At 33.8% G+C, this 17,898-nt stretch overlaps 1 protein-coding gene and 1 non-coding gene across 2 annotated transcripts in view; both read left to right on the forward strand.

The window, feature by feature from the left end:
• Positions 1-295: 295 nt before the first annotated feature.
• Positions 296-17,898, forward strand: part of ZNF804A (zinc finger protein 804A) — a 434,023-nt gene continuing 416,420 nt past the window's right edge. The window contains exon 1 of the mRNA XM_036745327.1: positions 296-406. Coding sequence (XP_036601222.1) covers positions 296-406 — 111 coding nt within the window. The remainder of the gene's footprint in view (positions 407-17,898) is intronic.
• LOC118840529 lies at positions 15,761-15,863 on the forward strand. Its single transcript, XR_005009714.1, has one exon. It is a non-coding gene; the product is annotated as a U6 spliceosomal RNA (small nuclear RNA).

Consider the following 17,898-nt stretch of genomic DNA (forward strand, 5'->3'; position numbering starts at 1 on the left):
AAAGAAAAAGGAGGAGGGGGAGGGGGCAGCTAACCTCGCTCAGCAAAGCTGGGAAAAGAGGAGTTGAGTGTCAGAGGGTCAGCACTTCCTTCCCAGGAGCAGAGATTGTGTGTGTGTGTGTGTGTGTGTGTGTGTGTGTGTGTGTGTGTGTGTGCCTGTGTGTGTTCGGTGTCGTTTGGCTGCACTTGGTGCCCACTGCCACCTTCATCCAGTTCCGCGTGTGTGAGCTGCTGCTGCGGGCGCGGAGGTGCATGGAAGCAGCGGCTGCGGTGGTGGAGGAGGCGGCGGCTGCCCCATGGAGTGTTACTACATTGTCATCAGCTCCACGCATCTCAGCAATGGGCACTTTCGCAACATCAAGGGAGTTTTCCGAGGTCCCCTCAGCAAGAACGGGAACAAAACTCTGGTAATTGCCTCTTTTTTCTGCTCACCTCAGTAATCCTCTGCCTAGGGCACTCTGAAGGGGTTGGGGGGAGACATATTGAGGAGGTTTTGAGATTACGAGGTTCTGCTGAGAAGGTCTGCTTCTGTGTGTTTTGTTTTATGGGGGTGGTGGTGAAGCGTAGAGCTCGGAAGAGACACGCTCAAGAATGGGGGGGGGGGGGTTGTACTCTACCGTCCGCGCCTTTGATGGTGAGACTTTTTCCACTTAAAGCGTTCGAGTCCCTCTCCATCACTCTCTGGCCCTGGGGATTATTCAAAATTTCTCTGATGAATCGAAGTAAATTGTTTAGTCCGGACCATATGTGGAAAGGGGGAGAAATAAAAAAAGAGACGTGGTGGTGGGTTGGTGGTGCTAGGAGGAAGGAAGCTCTCAGAATGTCATTCAGTATTGAGAGTTGAAGGTGAATAAGGGTGTGGGTGCCAGCGATGAGGCTGGTGAGCTGTTTGGCCAGTGTGGCTGAGGAGACGGGATGCTGAGTCTCTGAAGTCCTTTTATGCAGGATTGTTACAGCAATGTCACCCAAAGTTCTCTGAGTGGGATAATGTACAACCTCTTCGCCTTCCCACCCACCCCGACCCTGTCCCTGTTTGAAGTAAAGTCAGAGCCAAGTATAGTCAGTCAACTCTCAGTTAACCATCCTAATGGGGTTGGAAGTAAGTGTGAAGGCACAGCATTATCTATATCAGATCCGAAGCTAATAGAAAACATGTTAGACAAGCAAAGAACCTGGGCAATCACTGGTAGGTTTTCCTCGCCTTACTCCCACCTATCAGAGTCCTGGTAGAAACAGCACTCAGGATTGGGTGGGATGATGTGTTAACCTTAGTGCTGGGAAGTGGGGGTGAGGGAAAGCAAAGCTTCTGACTGGTGATCAGAACATGTCTTGGCAACTGAAAACTTCCAGCAGAAATTACTGGAGATACATTGAAGTTTCACCTTTTTTGGGGGATGGGGGGGTGGAGGGAAGAATGGATGGGAGGGAGCCCATACAGGTACATAAGCAGAAAGAGGGAAGCCAGCCAAAAAGGAGGAGGTAGCGTATCAAGAAAGGAAAGCTGAGGTTGGGCATCAGAAAATAAATACTGTAAATTTCTGTGCTCACCAGCAATCCAATTTCTCTCTGGTTCTATTCACACATATGCTTGGGGTAGGCAGTGAAAAACCATGGTGGCATGTTGTACCATATATGCTTATATGTTTATGTACACACATATGCACATATATACACATATACATACAAACACATGGGGATAGATAGTAATTACTAAATACTGTTACCTTCTGTATAAGGAGTTCTTGATGAGGAAACTCTCTAACAAAGAAAGACAAACTGTTTTTCAATTTAAAGTCTTCAATTTGAAGTCCTTGAGAGTGCGCCTGGAGCACTGAGAAGTTAAATGACTTGTCTAGGGATACTAAACCAGCGCATGTCTTTGGTTCCAGTTTGTCCACTCCCAACATCATTCTGCCTCCAAATGCAGTAAAATGTCCCTATAATATTTCTCTACTCATTTCTGGAAGTTAATCTATATTTGCCAATGAAAGGAACTTAAGCTCTATTTTATCTGAATATGTAAGAATTTCAAAGAAAAACCATACTCTCTTTTGGGGACACAAGTGAATTTGGGTAAATTTTAGGGATTTGAGTTTATTTTCTATTCAGATTATATATTATTTGACCCTAATATTCTCCCTTTCCTACTTTAAATAATACCTACATAAGTCAAAAACAATAGCCTGGTTTATTGAAAAGGGAAAAGTAAACTCTGCTCATCCCCCCTTTTCAACCAGGAAATGAAGACATATACTAACTGCTGAGATAAGACTCTTTTCAGGGTTTTAGTTCTACTGACTCTTTTTGGGAAATCATACACTTTGCATGTTTATTCCTTAAAAAACATAATCATCTTATTTCTTACAATCATCAGTGATTTGCCTTTTAAACAAAGACATGTTGTTGTTGAAATTTGCTAAATTTGCTGACTTCAAAGTTCCATCTCATTAATTCCTAGAGTGCTGTTAGTTAGGAGCATATAAAAATGAGATATTTATATAAAATATTATTGGCCTATAATTTTGCAATTTACTTATAGCTTCTGATTTAACTTACAGATTCTTCAAGTCATCCTTCACTTTCTAATAAGAGTTGACTGGCTTATGCTGACTTTTTTGATTATATATTAATGAAGATTTTAAAACTATAGTTGATGGAATGAGATATTTATAAAACACTCATCAGTTCCTGACACATAGTAGGCACCATATAAATGTATATTCCCTTCCCCCGTTCACTTATAGGATATATAATAAAAAGAGTTGAAATTTCATCCTCATTTTTAAAATGGGGTAATAAAGAAATAACTACACTATGATATACTGGATTTAACAACTTAGCCCAAATGTATGGAACTGGTATCATGAGACTAGCAAAATATGTATAAAGGGTTTAGAAATAACTGCTGTCATGTATCTGTAAGCAGTAATAAATGTAAAATTTCTCTTAAGTATAATAAATATCATTATGAGAATCACAGACCTACTCTTGATAGAACTTGTATTTCCCAAGTCAGACTTCCTGGAATAGTCTCAGTTTTATATTCTACCACAAGAGGTTTAAAAGAATTGAAATTATGAAGACTATAGTAAGTGATCTGAGAAAATTTGATATCCTCCCCCCTCTCCAAAGTTAACCACTATGTATAGAAACGTATTTTAACTTAGATACTATATTTACAGAGAACTGAGGTAGTATACATGTATTTGAATTTCTTCAAAGACATCATAGAGTTAATAGTATGTGTAAATCATCCACTGCATAAGAAAGTGATTGCTTTTTTTAAACTTTATTAGAAATACCTGGAATATCACGAAAACTAAATTTTAATGATTTAATAAATGTATTTTTAAACTTCTAGGAATTTGGGTCCATTAATGTACAGTCTAATGATTCCCTTCTTTGAAATATAAATATTCAAAAGTTTTGCATGCAAACTAAAATACACCAAGATGTAGTTTAATACACTTTTTTGGCCAATATAATGGACTACTAAGCCTTGCAAATAGTACTTTTTATGGTTATTTCTCTAGTAAAATATAATGCATATTTTGTCCCTTCAGAAAATACTGCCATCTATGGTGTTTGTGGTGTTTAAAGTATGATTACATGGTTTAAGGTGGAAATTATTTCAAGAGAGTATCCCTGAAAGCATTTGCCAAAAATATAATTGTGTTTCCTAAGCCTTATCTAATCCTTTTTTAACAGAAAATGTATATACATTTTAGCAGTCTTCAGCAATTTTAAGTGATTGATTTAACAGTCTTTAGAGCCTCTTAGGGAAAGATAGATTTGAATTTTATCTCTATATACGACATATTATTTTTTACAATTGTTTAAAAAAACTTAGAATATAAACAGAAATATTCATTTCGTTACATTCTACCATTTATTCTGTAACTATATCTAGAATTTGAGTTTTACTTATGACTCAATATATCCCTAAAATGTAGGATATAGCCACCCACAGAGAAAGAACTGATAAACACTGAGCGCAAAGCAAAATATGATTTTTTCACTTTATTTTTCTTGCCTTTTAAAAATATGGCTAATATGGAAATATATTTTACATGATTTCACATGTATAATGATATGTATAGCTTGCCTTCTCAGTACTTTTGGGAGGTTGTGGGAGGGAAGGAGAGAATTTGGACCTCAAAATTTTAAGAGAAAAGAATGTTAAAATAAATAATAAATTATATATAATTTGATTAAAATGTAAAATGTAGGTCATAGATTAAATCATTTTGAACAAGTGACAGTGAGTCACTCAATTGTGAAAGTTTAATTAAGAAAGCAAAGTCATCCTTTTTCTGAACTTAATGGAAGCAAAATATATGTCCATAAAGCCAATAAAATGTCAATAGCTTTTAATTTGATAGACTTTGTGACAAGTTGTATGAATAAAATATGGCCTCTAATTTGGTTTAGTGAATTAAAATGCATTTCTCCAAAAAAAAAATGATGGATATTAGTGAAAATAAATATGGTTGTCTTTTTTCTCTCTCCTTTGCCTTTTCCCTTATGCATAATAATTAAGAGATGTGAAATTCACTGCAATGTATATACTATGTCAGATTAAAATACTGCTTTCTTAGTGGGACAGGTCCATTGTCTTCCCACGTTTGTGTAATTGCTTATTAACAAATCTTATTTGCCATCAACACTTCCTTTTTCCTCACAAGAAAAAAATATTTATCTACTTAAAAATAAAATCATTTTTAGGGGAGCATTCAGATAAATTGTCTTTGACAAATCATGTTGAATTCATCCGCAATTCTTTTGTTAGTAATTCTAAATCTTCATATACTTGATAACATTAAATGTATTCTACAGACTAGTAAAGCACAAAGTCAGAGAAATGCTTAGAAGTCATACAAATCAGTCAGTGGCATAATCCAAATGGCCTAACTCCAAAAACATTTCCTCTAGCATCTCCTATAGAATTAGAGAAACAAAAAGGTGTAGGTATGATACATTCCATTTTGAGAAAAGATGCCCACTCGCAAATTGTTTTGGATACAGAAATTTTCCTCCTCTTCTTGACTGTAGTATTCTGGTAGCTTTGCTTTCCTAAGGTGGAATAAAACAAACGCACTAAAACAATTTGAAACGACTCCACATACCATTAAATCAGTTTATGTCTGCCAATTTCCACTTCCAGCAATGTAGATATGTACCAGAATTAGGAAGAAAATATGTATTTGAGTGTATTCATCTACTTATTGATTCACTCAGACACTGCTATATATAATGCACATTTCTAGGTCTGCCCATATTCATACTTAAGTTATACTAAAGCATAAGCATAGATATTGTTTACTTGGAAAATCTGTCCATTAAAATCCATAGTTGTGAGGTTAAAACTATGTCCTGCTTTCCCCTTCTTAGTTGTTATGGTTACTCTTAGTTGTGATTGTTTTCTTAGGTCTAAAACAACCTGTATTTAAAATTAAGTTTATATATGGACTTCTGTTTTTAGTGATTTCAGAATTTTATATAATCTATTGTTATTCATTTACTATTATTTCCCTAGTATGTTTTCAGACTTTCAGTAGATTGCTTTTGCCTTCCAAGCAAGTGATATGTGTTCCTTTTAAGCCATTTTTAGAAAAAATAGAAAAAGACATTGGCTGATAAAGGCAAATAAATACCTTTCCTTAATAGATAAGGTGTCCTAAAGGAGAAGAGTTTTTATTGATAACTTTTTAAAAGTTTCAGGGTTCTGTGGTTTCATCGATATTGGTACTACCTAAACCACTTAGTAAACAGTAGATAATCTCAATAGTTTCCTATAGTTGAAAAAAATTCATCTCTAAGTGAATAACCATTTAGTAATGAGTCTCCCTATGTGCTATCAGAAGTATCATCTGGAAAAGAAAAGAAATACAATCTATTACAGAAGCTGTACTTGTACCTTTTCCAGTTTAGCGGGACGTGACAGAGGTTGCACATTCGATTAACACAGTCTTGTGAGAAATCATAATGGCCAAAACAATGTGAGAAGCTCTGGGAACGGAATTTTCTGAAGATTTTTGTTTGCATTTTTTCCAAAGTGGGAAATGCATTTGGTAAATGCATGTAATAAATTCACTCTATCTGGCCAAATTCATAATATTGAAAAATTTACTCTAAAGTCTGTTGTTGCTGTTTAGCAGATCATTGTTCATTACTCAGAGACCTATGTATTATACAATTCTTTTTTTTTAATTTGGAAGAAATTGACAGGATGTATAACCTATCTAGACAACTAATAGGCTAAGGGAAGTCACTGACAGGTTGATATGTTGAATCCTCCAAGACATGTCCATCAAGGTTGCAAATGCTATTTTAAGAGAAACAATTCATTAATACTTATAATTTTCCCCATTCCCTCAAAATAATCTACCTTTAAATGTGATACTTTAAATATACAAGGAGGGACTTTGCAGTACTGTATCAGTTTCATTGATATTTTAATGCCTCTAACAATGGAGAGGTTTCTAGTACATGCAGTAGATGCTCTAAGGAGGCTTTATTTGGGATCAGAGATGAAACCTAGAAAAGAATCACCACAGGTGGTAAGGTAGGCAGGGGTTGTGATCTTTATCAATGGAGTTCAAATGATTCTGGGACGCTTATAGGTGCTTTTTAAAAAATATTACTGATGATCATTTTTATCTGTTTATTAACATCATAGAGCTGAAATTTTCCATAAAGATCATTTAGTCCAATCCTCTCATTCTATCAATGGGGACAGAAAAAAAAAATGACTTTCCTAAAATCTCAGTGTTAGGGGCTAAGCCAGGAGTTAGAATATAGGTCTTCTGGCTCCTTTTTCAAGACTTTAAACATGATGTCTCATACACGCTTTACTGTATTTTCTTGTAGGCTACAAGCCAGAATGATTTTGTTTTCACTTGGCTTCACAGACATTGAATTCTACCTACAGTATCTATTTACTGTATTGTTCAACTCCCTAAGATAGCCTCCAGTCTTATTAACTTGTTATATTCTCTTAGAAAGACAATACTGTGAATTTGAGAATGAAATACTACTGCATTATGAAAATGCCATCTGTCACTCAGGCTGTTTGTTTTCTTTGGTCTTTTTCTTTATTATTCAGGGTATTTTCACTCAAGATTATTTTAGGTAAATATGTTATAGTTCAAATGAAAGCATATTTGGAGAAGTATAATATTTTAAATAGTTTAAGCAAAGAAAATATTAACATTCATATAGAACCATGATAATTCTTTTAATTTCCTCAATAATCTGCTGATTTCATGGAGGCCTTACTATTTTAACCAGGTAATTTATTAACTCTGATTGGAAATCTTAAAAAAAGTGATAATAAAATATTTCCTGTGACTATCTTACTCATGTGCTCTCTCTCTATATATATATACTAGTGGAAATGCTGATGGTATTAGGCTTTGCTAATAAAGAAAAACAGAAGTTCATATGCCCTTCAGATCTGTGCCAATTTCCCCTTTTTAACCTATAAACAGGGAGTCTCTGTTTCTTGTCATTTAAAATCTTCCTTTCCCTCTTCCCAAATTCTGGCATTTTTATATTCCTTTTCCATAGAGACTATATTATCATGAGTTTTTCAACTATTAAGGCTTCATTAATTTTATTTTTTAAAATGCTACAGTGCACTTGTTAATATGCTATACTACAAAGCAATGCCATAAATATTTAAAACCTAACTATAATTGTCAAAATAAATGAACAAAGTGCATTCCGTGATGTAGTGCCTTTGCCTCTTCTTCATAATGGTCCTGTCATCATTAGTGGAAATTTGTGTGCTTCTCCAAATGTAATTACTTTCCATCTACTGTTTGTACGTATCATTTCATTTAAAACTTGCAGGGAAAACTTTTTTATTATAGAATAGTTCTGTGAAATGGAATCAATTATCCATAGACAGGTTATATTATTTGCTTTACAATGAGCTAACTAGCTTTTTACCAAGAAAAAATAGAGTAACATTTGACTCTAATTGCAAAAGTTTATGTCGATCATTTAAACTTGATTTTCCCTGAAAATCAACCTGATAGATATTTTGTTTTTTCTATAATATGTTTTCCTAATATAGGTTGGAAAATACTTTCAATCCTTTCCTGAATAATATTCAATGTGGTTTTGATAACTCAATAAACTGTTAAATAAAACTGTTAAAATGAAGTAAAATATAATTATCCTCCTCAGTTCAGCCCTAATGCTTAATTGCAGAGGCATTTATTATAGCCATAGAAAAATAGGCAGTCTCTTAAGAGAAAGAATAATTTAAAATGAAAATAATAGTTATAATCTAAAGCTATTTTTGTAGTTTATTTCAAAATGCCAATTGTAATTTTTTAAAAGAATGCATCTAACATGCACTATAGTCATGTTCTGAAGTTATTTTTTTTTTAAAATAAACACTTTCTAAATGTGGTTTATCTACAGAAAAGAAGGAAACATTTAGATGCATAGTGGGCTGATATACATACATGCATATGCATGTATGTAATTCTCATATACATATGTATGTACATTTATGTGTATGGGTATTTTTTTTTGATCATGAGCAAAAGTTGAACTATAATCTCCTCCATAACAATCTTTCCAAAATGTGGAAGCTTCTTATATTTCTTGAAATCTTAAAACTTTTTACTTCTAAGCTTCTTTAGCTTAAAAGTATTATTTCTTTGATTGTACGTGAAGAACAAAATGTATAGTGTCCTGTAAATATTACAAAAGTGGTGCTGAAATATTTATTTTAAAGTGAATCTATTAATATCCTTGTCAAATAATTTAATATGGTCTTTTACATTTCAAATCAACTAAGATAAATGAGGAAGTAAATGGAAGAATCCCTGTATGATGAATAATGCTCAGTTATGTCATGAAATTATAAATCAAAATCCAATAAACATACTCCTCCCTTGGGTTTTCAAACTTGAAATTTACATGTTTAATTTAAACCTTTCAGAAAATGGGATATTTGAGTTAGTTCATAGGGTTTGTTCCTGAAGATGAATCATTTTTTGCTATACCACCTAGAAGCTTTTATTTCAAGTACATTATTATTCACCTTTGCAAAAATAAAAATCAAAGATTTAGAAACAGTATAAATAGGTACTTCCTTTTTTACAGATGGTTCAAATTGTGTTTTTAATCAATAGGATACTCTTGGAATAAAATGGAAGTGACATTTATCATTGCAGTCTTTAAGAGAATGGTGAGATAATCACTCAGCAGGCATTCGTTAAGTGCTCATTTGTTGCCTGCTACAGAGCTGAGTACTGGGGATTTAAAGTAAGGCGAAAACAGTCCCTTCTTTCATGGAGTTCACATTCTAGTGGTTTAGACCAGCCTGAGTTAAATTAAATGGTAATTAGAAAAAAATTAACAAAATTAAAATTACTATTAAGTGTATTTAATTTTTTTAAAATAAGAATTAACCAAAAATTAACAGAATAAATAAAATGCAATAAAACATAGATAATGTTACTCTGTGGTAAGTCAATATACAGAGATCTTTCCTTTAGTTTAATGGCCCCAATTTCTATTTGAATTTGACACCACAGGAGAAGACAGCATATAAATAAATAATTAGGTTTATACAACATACAGTACACACAAAATAGATGGAAGGTCACCTAAAAGGAGGAGGCTGGAGTGCCTGGGAGGAATAAAAAAAAAGCCTCTTGCAAATGTTGGCATTTGAGCTAAATCTCTTGAACAAATCCAGGATTATAAAAGGAGAGGATGAGGAAGGAGAATGGAGATACCCAGAGCAAGGGCACATAGAGAGGATATGTTAGAATTTAGTCTTGTTTGGATAACAACTAATAGGTCAGGGTGTCTTAACCATAGAGTGCATGGAGCTATCAACACATAAGTCTATACTGATTAATTATGTCCCTAGTAGAGAGCAAACCTCTAAAGAGATGGGACAGATGACAAGAAATCTTGTTGAAATAGAAGGGAATCTGAAATAAAAATCAGGAACATGGTGTTCTGACAGAAAGTATGTCTCATGGGGCTGAGAACAGAATAAGGAAAGCCTTAGAAGATTGGGACAAGCAAGAGAACACTATGTACAGAATGTGGAGAGGTTACAAAAACAAATTGAGCACTTTTATACCTATGGTACCCTATGTGTTCTTTCTGAATTCAGGACTTGTAAAAATGTAACCCTTTTAGGGGGTGGATCAAAGTAAACCATGGAAATATACCTCCTACGTAGACTGAATTGGAAAGCAATGTCACTGCTGATTACTGTAGAATATACTAGTCCAGCTTGCTATTGAGGATCAGAGCACTTGGCTTTCAATTCATGTTAAAATATCTTCTCCTTGAACCTTATTTAATATAACATGGTTCATTTTGATATCACCGTATACAATTCTCTTATCTGAAAACACTTATAGATGCATATTCTGTACCTAAGAATTATTGGTCACTGTTCGTTTACACTGTTGGCTACTGCAATTTGTTGAGATTCACTTCTTAAATGCTTGTCCCAGCTTGCAGAATCTGTAGCCAATATGAGACAGAATAGTCACATTTTTTCATCTTTGACAACACTCATTGCAATAGCTATCCTCCAGAGATCTCTCATAACAATCTTTCCTTTGCCATATTAAAGCTTTGGAACATTACTCTTGACTCAGAGACATCTGCTTCTCTGGAGCTGCTACCCTAGTATTTCCTCTAATTGTCTCCAATTAATTAAATTGGATAAAAACTTCGATTAATAGCATTTCCTTTCAAAGTAATATTGGGAGTAGTCTTGCTATACTGTGAGGAAACTGTTATACTCACTATAGGATAGAGGCCTCCAAACTCTCATAAAGACGAAGTTTTAGTGAGTACTTACATAACCTGTATATACTTATATCATAAAAAATAAGGCTGTCATAGTGAATAGAGGACTGATATAGAGTCAGAAAGACCTGGGATAACATACTGCCTCTGATAACATACTGTTTGTATTAACCTGAGCAAGTTACTTAACCTCTCAATGGGCAAATCCGTGAGACTACGAATTGCAGAGTAGTTGCTGATCTGCATTGAGTTTCCTCACTGAGAGCTGCAGACAGTTGTGAAATCACAGAATTGTCCTGCCACCTATTACCCTTCTCAATATATATATATATATATATATATATATATATATATATATATATATATATATATATATATATTCATAATTGTTGATTTATCTGTAGTGACATTTGAATTTCATTGAGTAAGTAGCCACTATAGAAAACAGAGTATAGATTCACTGTAGTTGGTGTTTCAAAATAAAAATCATGTATATGTTCCACTAACTAAATATTCTTGGCAGCTTTCCATCATCAGTAGCAGTTTACATGCTAATTCAATGCTACTTCCAGAACAGAGATGATTTGTGACTATGAACTTTGTAGATTGCCAGCCTTGGTTACAAAATCCTCACAGTTGAAGTTCACATTTGAGTTCTTTGGGGTTTACCAAAGACTTCTTTTAGTCTGCTGGTTTTACCTCTGTGAATATCCTACTTGCTTTAATGCTAATGTGAGACATGGTCAACATTTTGGAATTTTCTAAAATGAACTATTGAACTATATGAAATGGGTTACAACTACCATCATTTTGTTGTTCACTCAGTAAGAGATAAACATGAAATAAAATTATTAGTGTTCAACATGCAAATCCATATCTATTTTTAATCTTATAATGACACCAGCAATGCACTATCTTGAAGAATATATGTGTTCTTAGATCACAAATCAGTGACCTAAACATTTGAAACTGTCTTTCATAGGAAAAGATGTCCATATTGTATATAAAAAAGTATTCCTAATCACTGTGAAATTAACTGTGTAGCATGAAAGGTTTATTTTTTATGCTTCAGCACTTAGAGTAGTTGATTCTGTGATTAGTCCATTTACTGCTACCTAAAAGAGCATGAAGCTACATTGTCAGTGGGATTTTATTAATACTATGTCATATTGCTTCAATTTAACAATTATTGTGAAATTTTGCCATAGTAATGAAAGGCATTAATCATGAGGTTTTTTAAAAAAATATCCTTCTTGAATATTCCTATACTGTGTCTAGCCCTGCTTCAAAAAATTAAATGCTTGCTCTGCATTTTCTAGATATTGATGATGCATTTTGATTATAACATTAGTATTGTTGTTGATGTTTTAATTTGGAGTACTTTCTAAATTATTTTATTGAAATGCCCTGGGTTCTAATTAAATATTTGCATTGCCAACACCAAACATTCCAATTTTATAAACACAATCATGTAGAGACGATACCATCACATCATCCATTGGAAACTTTCACAAGCAAAAATTATATGATGATTCATTTTAACAATTATATCAAACAGCACATGTATCCATGAACTTAAAAGCAAAACTGTTTCACATACATTTTCACATTGGCTGCTAACCATATTCATGTGAAGATTGGTTGGGGAGGATGACATTATTTTTTATATGCCTAGGAAGTACAAGAGCTCCTAAGAGAAGTTTATTTCAAATGTGGGTCTGCCTGAAATATTAAAGAAACTACTGGGATTATAAAAATCACCACCCACTCATCTACTCCCTGTGAGAATTTCCAAAATGCCCCATAGGAGTGCTAGTGGTTCCAAACAAATCAACCCCAAAATTTTCTCTCAAGTGGCTCAGTACAGAATTAAAATAACTGAATCATTTCTCTAGAAGAGTAAGAGAAGAGAGAACAAGCTTAGATTAAGCATCAAATTAAAAAAAAACTTAAAATCTACATGGTGCTTTAATGATGAAAAATTACTTATGTATCAAGGAAGCTTCATAACACTCTTTTAATATCATTTAGGGTGTTATTATTACAAATATTATTATTGATATATTTAAGGAAATTGAGAAGCAGAGGTTAACTGATCTGTTCATACTAGATACATCAACTAAATGTAAGAATTGGGATAGAAGGAACTCAGATACTCTTGACCACTGTCCAGCAGTCTATAAATTTATTCAGCTCTCCCAGCCTGATAGATAACAATCAAGTAAGAAATTGATCAATGAATATTTGCTTAACACCTTCTGTGTGCTAAGAACTATGATAGACACTGGGGATACTCTCATGAAGAAGGCAATAATCCCTAGGCAGCTTGGTGGCACAATATATAGAGTCCTTGGCATGGATTAAGGAAGAGCTGAGTTCAAATTCAGTCTCAGAACCATACTAGCTGTGTGACCCTGGATAAATAACTTAACCTCTTTTGCTTCAGTTTCTTCAACTTTGCAATGGGGATAATAATAGTATACACTTTCCATGCTTGTTGTGAGAAGCAAATAAGATAGTTGTTAAAAAAAAAAAAGATTTGCAAAGTGCCTGGAATATAGTAGGTAGGTCCTATTATAAATTCTTACTGCCTTCCCCTCCCAAATTGAAAGGAACTTATATTCTAATGAAGGAGATAAGTACATATGAAAGTATATACAACAGGAAAATTATATGAGAATTAATATAAATAAACACAAAGTAGCTAAATACATGATGGTTTGGGAGGGAAGGGCAGTAGGAATGGGGAGAATAGGAAAGACTTTATTGAGAAGAAGTTGCTTGGGGGTTTGTCTCGTAGGAAGAAAAAGCTCTCTCATGGAAGAAAATGAAAAGGAAATGCTTTCCATGTATGAGGTCTATCCAGTGCAAAAATACGGAAGTGAGAGGGTTATCTGTATGGAATAAAGAGAAAGCCTATTTGGCTAGGTTGTCAAATGAAGGAGGAGGAGCACCATATGAAGCTAAAAAGATAAAATGGGGCCAGGTTCTGAAGAACTTTAGAAACTAAACAGAAGAGTTTACATTTTATCCTAGAGGCATTAGAGACCCACTATAATTGATTTACTAGGAGTGTGACACAGTCAGATCTGCGCTTAAGGAAACTCACTTGCCAACAGCTTGTGTGATGAAATGAAAGGAAGAAAAACTATGAGGAGACCAATCACTCCAACATCCCATTCACTTCTTCATCCTAACATGAGTGAGTCCCAAGTTGTCTAAATTTCTGGGCATTACTGCAGTAGAGAAGTATAATTTTAATACTTTTCTATTTGACTTGAAATTTCTTGAGAGAATGAACTATGTCTTATTCTTCTTTGAATTCTCTATAGAACCAAACAGAATGCTTGGTATATAATAGATGTTTGATTAATATTGAATATCTTGATCAACTAAGCTTTTTTTTAAAATAAACTACGATTTTAAATTGTAAGAATTACACATGATCCAATATAAATGGTTTTGAAAAACTGTTTGAAACATAAGTTTTGTACTGTCAATTACCGACTCTCAATGACTATATTTTAATAATGAAATAATGAAGAGTGAAATGGTCAGAACGAAAAACCATGGCATACAGCAACAGTAATATTTTTTAAGAGCACCTGCCTGTCAAATTCTTACACTTCCTTTAAGGCTAAGTTAGTTCAAATTCTAACTCCTCCACAAATCTCCAATGTTGAAAATTTTATCTTCTTCCTCAAATTTTTTTAGGGCCCTGTAGATCTCTCCTTTATCCTGTTAGACATATATTTAGCTCTATACAAGCTGCACACCATTCTAAAATATTGTAAGCTTTTTGAGACCAGCGATTGAACCATTTTTTATACTTGTATCCCTATTACCTAAATTCATGCCTTGTATAGAGCTGGCAATTAAAGTTATTTTTTTATATAATTGAACAGAAAAAATTAAGACCACATAATAAAACTGTCAAAACATTCTGAATTTTTTTTTATTTGTGGAATAAAAAGAATATAGAACTACACTGTTAATGCAATAGGTCTAAAAAGACAAAATCAAACAAATTTGCTTTTCACACAAATTAAGTTTTTAGTTATCCAGTTTTTTACACCACAAATAATTTTGCTTAGTAGATACAGAGAAGGACTTTTAATTAATTCAGATCTGCTCTAATACTCTGTTCTCAGAAGTGGAGTAAATAATGGAAATGAGAATAGGCACCGGGGCAAATGCGTACTAGCATTTGTTCCCATTATAAAATGATCACAGTTAAAAAATGGAGCATGAGACATATGAATTCAGGACTTTAGAATGCAGTGTGAATAAAACTGAGAGAGGAATTCAGCTCAAGAATATAATTTTATATGATTTATAAGCAAGATTTCATGAATTGTAAAATTTTCAATTTTAGAGTATTTTAGCATCAATCAATGAACAACTCAACAAGAATTTGAATATCAATCAATAAAAATGTTGAAAAAAAGCTTATGCTAAGTGGTATCTCCAACCCCCACAAACTGCTTTCCCCCCCTCATTGTACATGTTTTTTCTTTTCCAATAGCATGTTGTTCATCCTTCATTTTCTCAAAGAAGGCCAGTGACATCAAGGTTTGATGTCTTGACTGGAACATGAATTGAAGTGAGGCAGAGTTATACGAAGGTGTCAGCCTCACTCTCTCTTCCAGTCATCAAAGTTCAATGGCAGCACAGAAGTCAAGATGACTGGCAATGGTCCATGATACAGTGGTTGTCCTTGGTGTCTTTGATGTGTGACTGGGATCTAAGTGCTCTCCGCCTCCTGCTTTAGACACCTTCATGGTGACTGGAACAAATACTTTTCATTTGCCCATTTTGCAGGGAGATGTCTTCACCTTCTTGGGGTAAACATCCTCAAACTCACTGAGGGCTTTGAGGCTTGTCAGTTACCCTCAACCTAGTTTATTACATCTGCAGATATAGTTTTACCAGGGTGTGACCACTGAGTATACTAGAGCTTCATGGATCCATATGCACATATACAAAAATTGGAACATTCTAGAGAAGACTAGCAGGCCTCTGCATGAGGAAGACACACAAATTTCTGAAGCATTTCAATAGCATATAAGTTCCTAAAAAGCAGGAGTGCTTTAATTTTTGTTGTCGTATATCCAAAATCTACCACAATGTTTGGCAAAGAGTATGTGATTAATAAAATATTCTTGAGTTGAATCAACAAAGGGCAAGAGAGTGGTAGTCATTATACTAGTAGAAAAATAAAACATTCTTGCCATCAGAGACCTTATATTCTAAAACAGAGAAATAAATGTAAATGATACACAAAATCAATTAAAGTTAATGGGGATAGGTATTAGCAGTTGGGGTAATCAGAAAAGGCCTCATGTAGGAGGTGACACTTGAACTGAACTTTTTAAAGTAATTTTTACTTTTTTTACATTATCTATATTTTCCTCATATCTTTCCACCTTTTCCCTCCCAGAAAGCTATGCATCAACAAATAATTTTTTAAAGAAGAAAGGAAAAGAAATGAGAAGAAAAAGCAAAAGCTGATTAGCACATTGAAAAATATGTGATATCATATGCAATGTTCCCTAACCCCTGGTTTCCCCACAAGTCTGCAAAAAAAGTTGGGAGAGGTATCTTTTCATATCTCTTCTTTGGCTGAAAAATTTTTTCCTCATAATTTTAAAAAATTCCCCTTCAACTGTTCTGTGGTTGTTTTTTTTTTTCCATTTACATTGTTGTAGTTATTGTACATATTATTTTCCTGAATATACTGACTTTGTTTTGCATTGGTTCATGGAATGTTTCCATGCTTTTCTGAAAGCAATTAATGTTTGTCATTTCTAATAGCACACCAATTTTCCATTACATTAATATATCAAGGTTTGTTTACCCATTGCCCAGTTGATGGGAGTCTATTTTGTTTCCAGTTACCATAAAAATATTATGATATTTTGTCCAATATGGAAACTTTCTTTTTATCAATGATCCCCTTGTGTATGCTTAGAAGTATAATTTTTCATCAGATGATGAGGACATTTTAGACACTTTATTTGCATGATATCCAATTGCTTTCCAGAATGATTGTAGTAATTCACATTGAACTGATCTTTGAGGGGATTCTTCAGGAATTCTAAAAATAGAGGTGAAGGAGGAGTATACTTCAGGAAGAAAAGACAGACACAGTAAAGGAATAGAGATGGGAGATAGAATATCTTATGTAAGATACAGGGAGTAGGCCAATTTGGCTCAAATGTACAGTGTGTGATTGGGGGCTATGTGTAATAAACCTAGAGAGACAGACAGGAGCCTAAGTGTGAGAAACTAAATGGCAAAAGGAGGAATTTGTATTTTAATCTTTACTGGCTTCTGTAAGTCAACTGTAAAATGGGTATAATAATAGCAGTTATCAGTATTATTGGGAGGATCGTATGAGATAATATTTATGAAGCACTTTGCAAATTTTAAAATGGTGTGTAAATACAACGAGGAACCACTAGAACTTTTTGAGCAAGAGAATGACATAGTCAGACCTATGCCTTAGGAATATTATTTTGGTGATGTATGAAAGCCTATTTGGAGGAAGGAAAGAGGAGAGGCAGGGACATCAATTAGGACAATGCTCAATTGACAGTGTTTTAGTTTAGATTTAAGAAGCAAGAAACAAGTAGTCCATATTCAGTATCTGTCCAAGTTCAGACATTTTCATCTTCAAAAAGTGATTCAAAACTATTCCTTCTTAAAACCTTTTCCTATTTTTGGTACCAAAGCCTGGGAAATTGCTTTCATGAAGTCTTATTACCACTTCAGTGGCCAATCAATAATGGTTTCAACAAAGGAGTTATTGAGATAAATTTGGTCTGTCTCTTTGACATAAGTAATAGAGCTGTAGCTAGTTTAATTAGACTGTGTAAATTGTCAGATATTTCATATTGGGTTTCTACCAGTATCTTTGTTTTGCACTAATGCATAAAGCTTGAGTTTTTTTAAAAAAAGAAATGCTTATTAGTATAAGCTGACTACATCTTGGTGTGAGTTATAAGGAACATTTTGGTGAAATTAGGGGAATTAATATTCCCAGTGACAGCAATTCAAATTATACGTAAAAATTGTTACTTTCCAATGTTTTCAACTT

The sequence above is a fragment of the Trichosurus vulpecula genome, chromosome 2, assembly GCF_011100635.1.
Source record: "Trichosurus vulpecula isolate mTriVul1 chromosome 2, mTriVul1.pri, whole genome shotgun sequence".
Taxonomy (NCBI): domain Eukaryota; kingdom Metazoa; phylum Chordata; class Mammalia; order Diprotodontia; family Phalangeridae; genus Trichosurus; species Trichosurus vulpecula.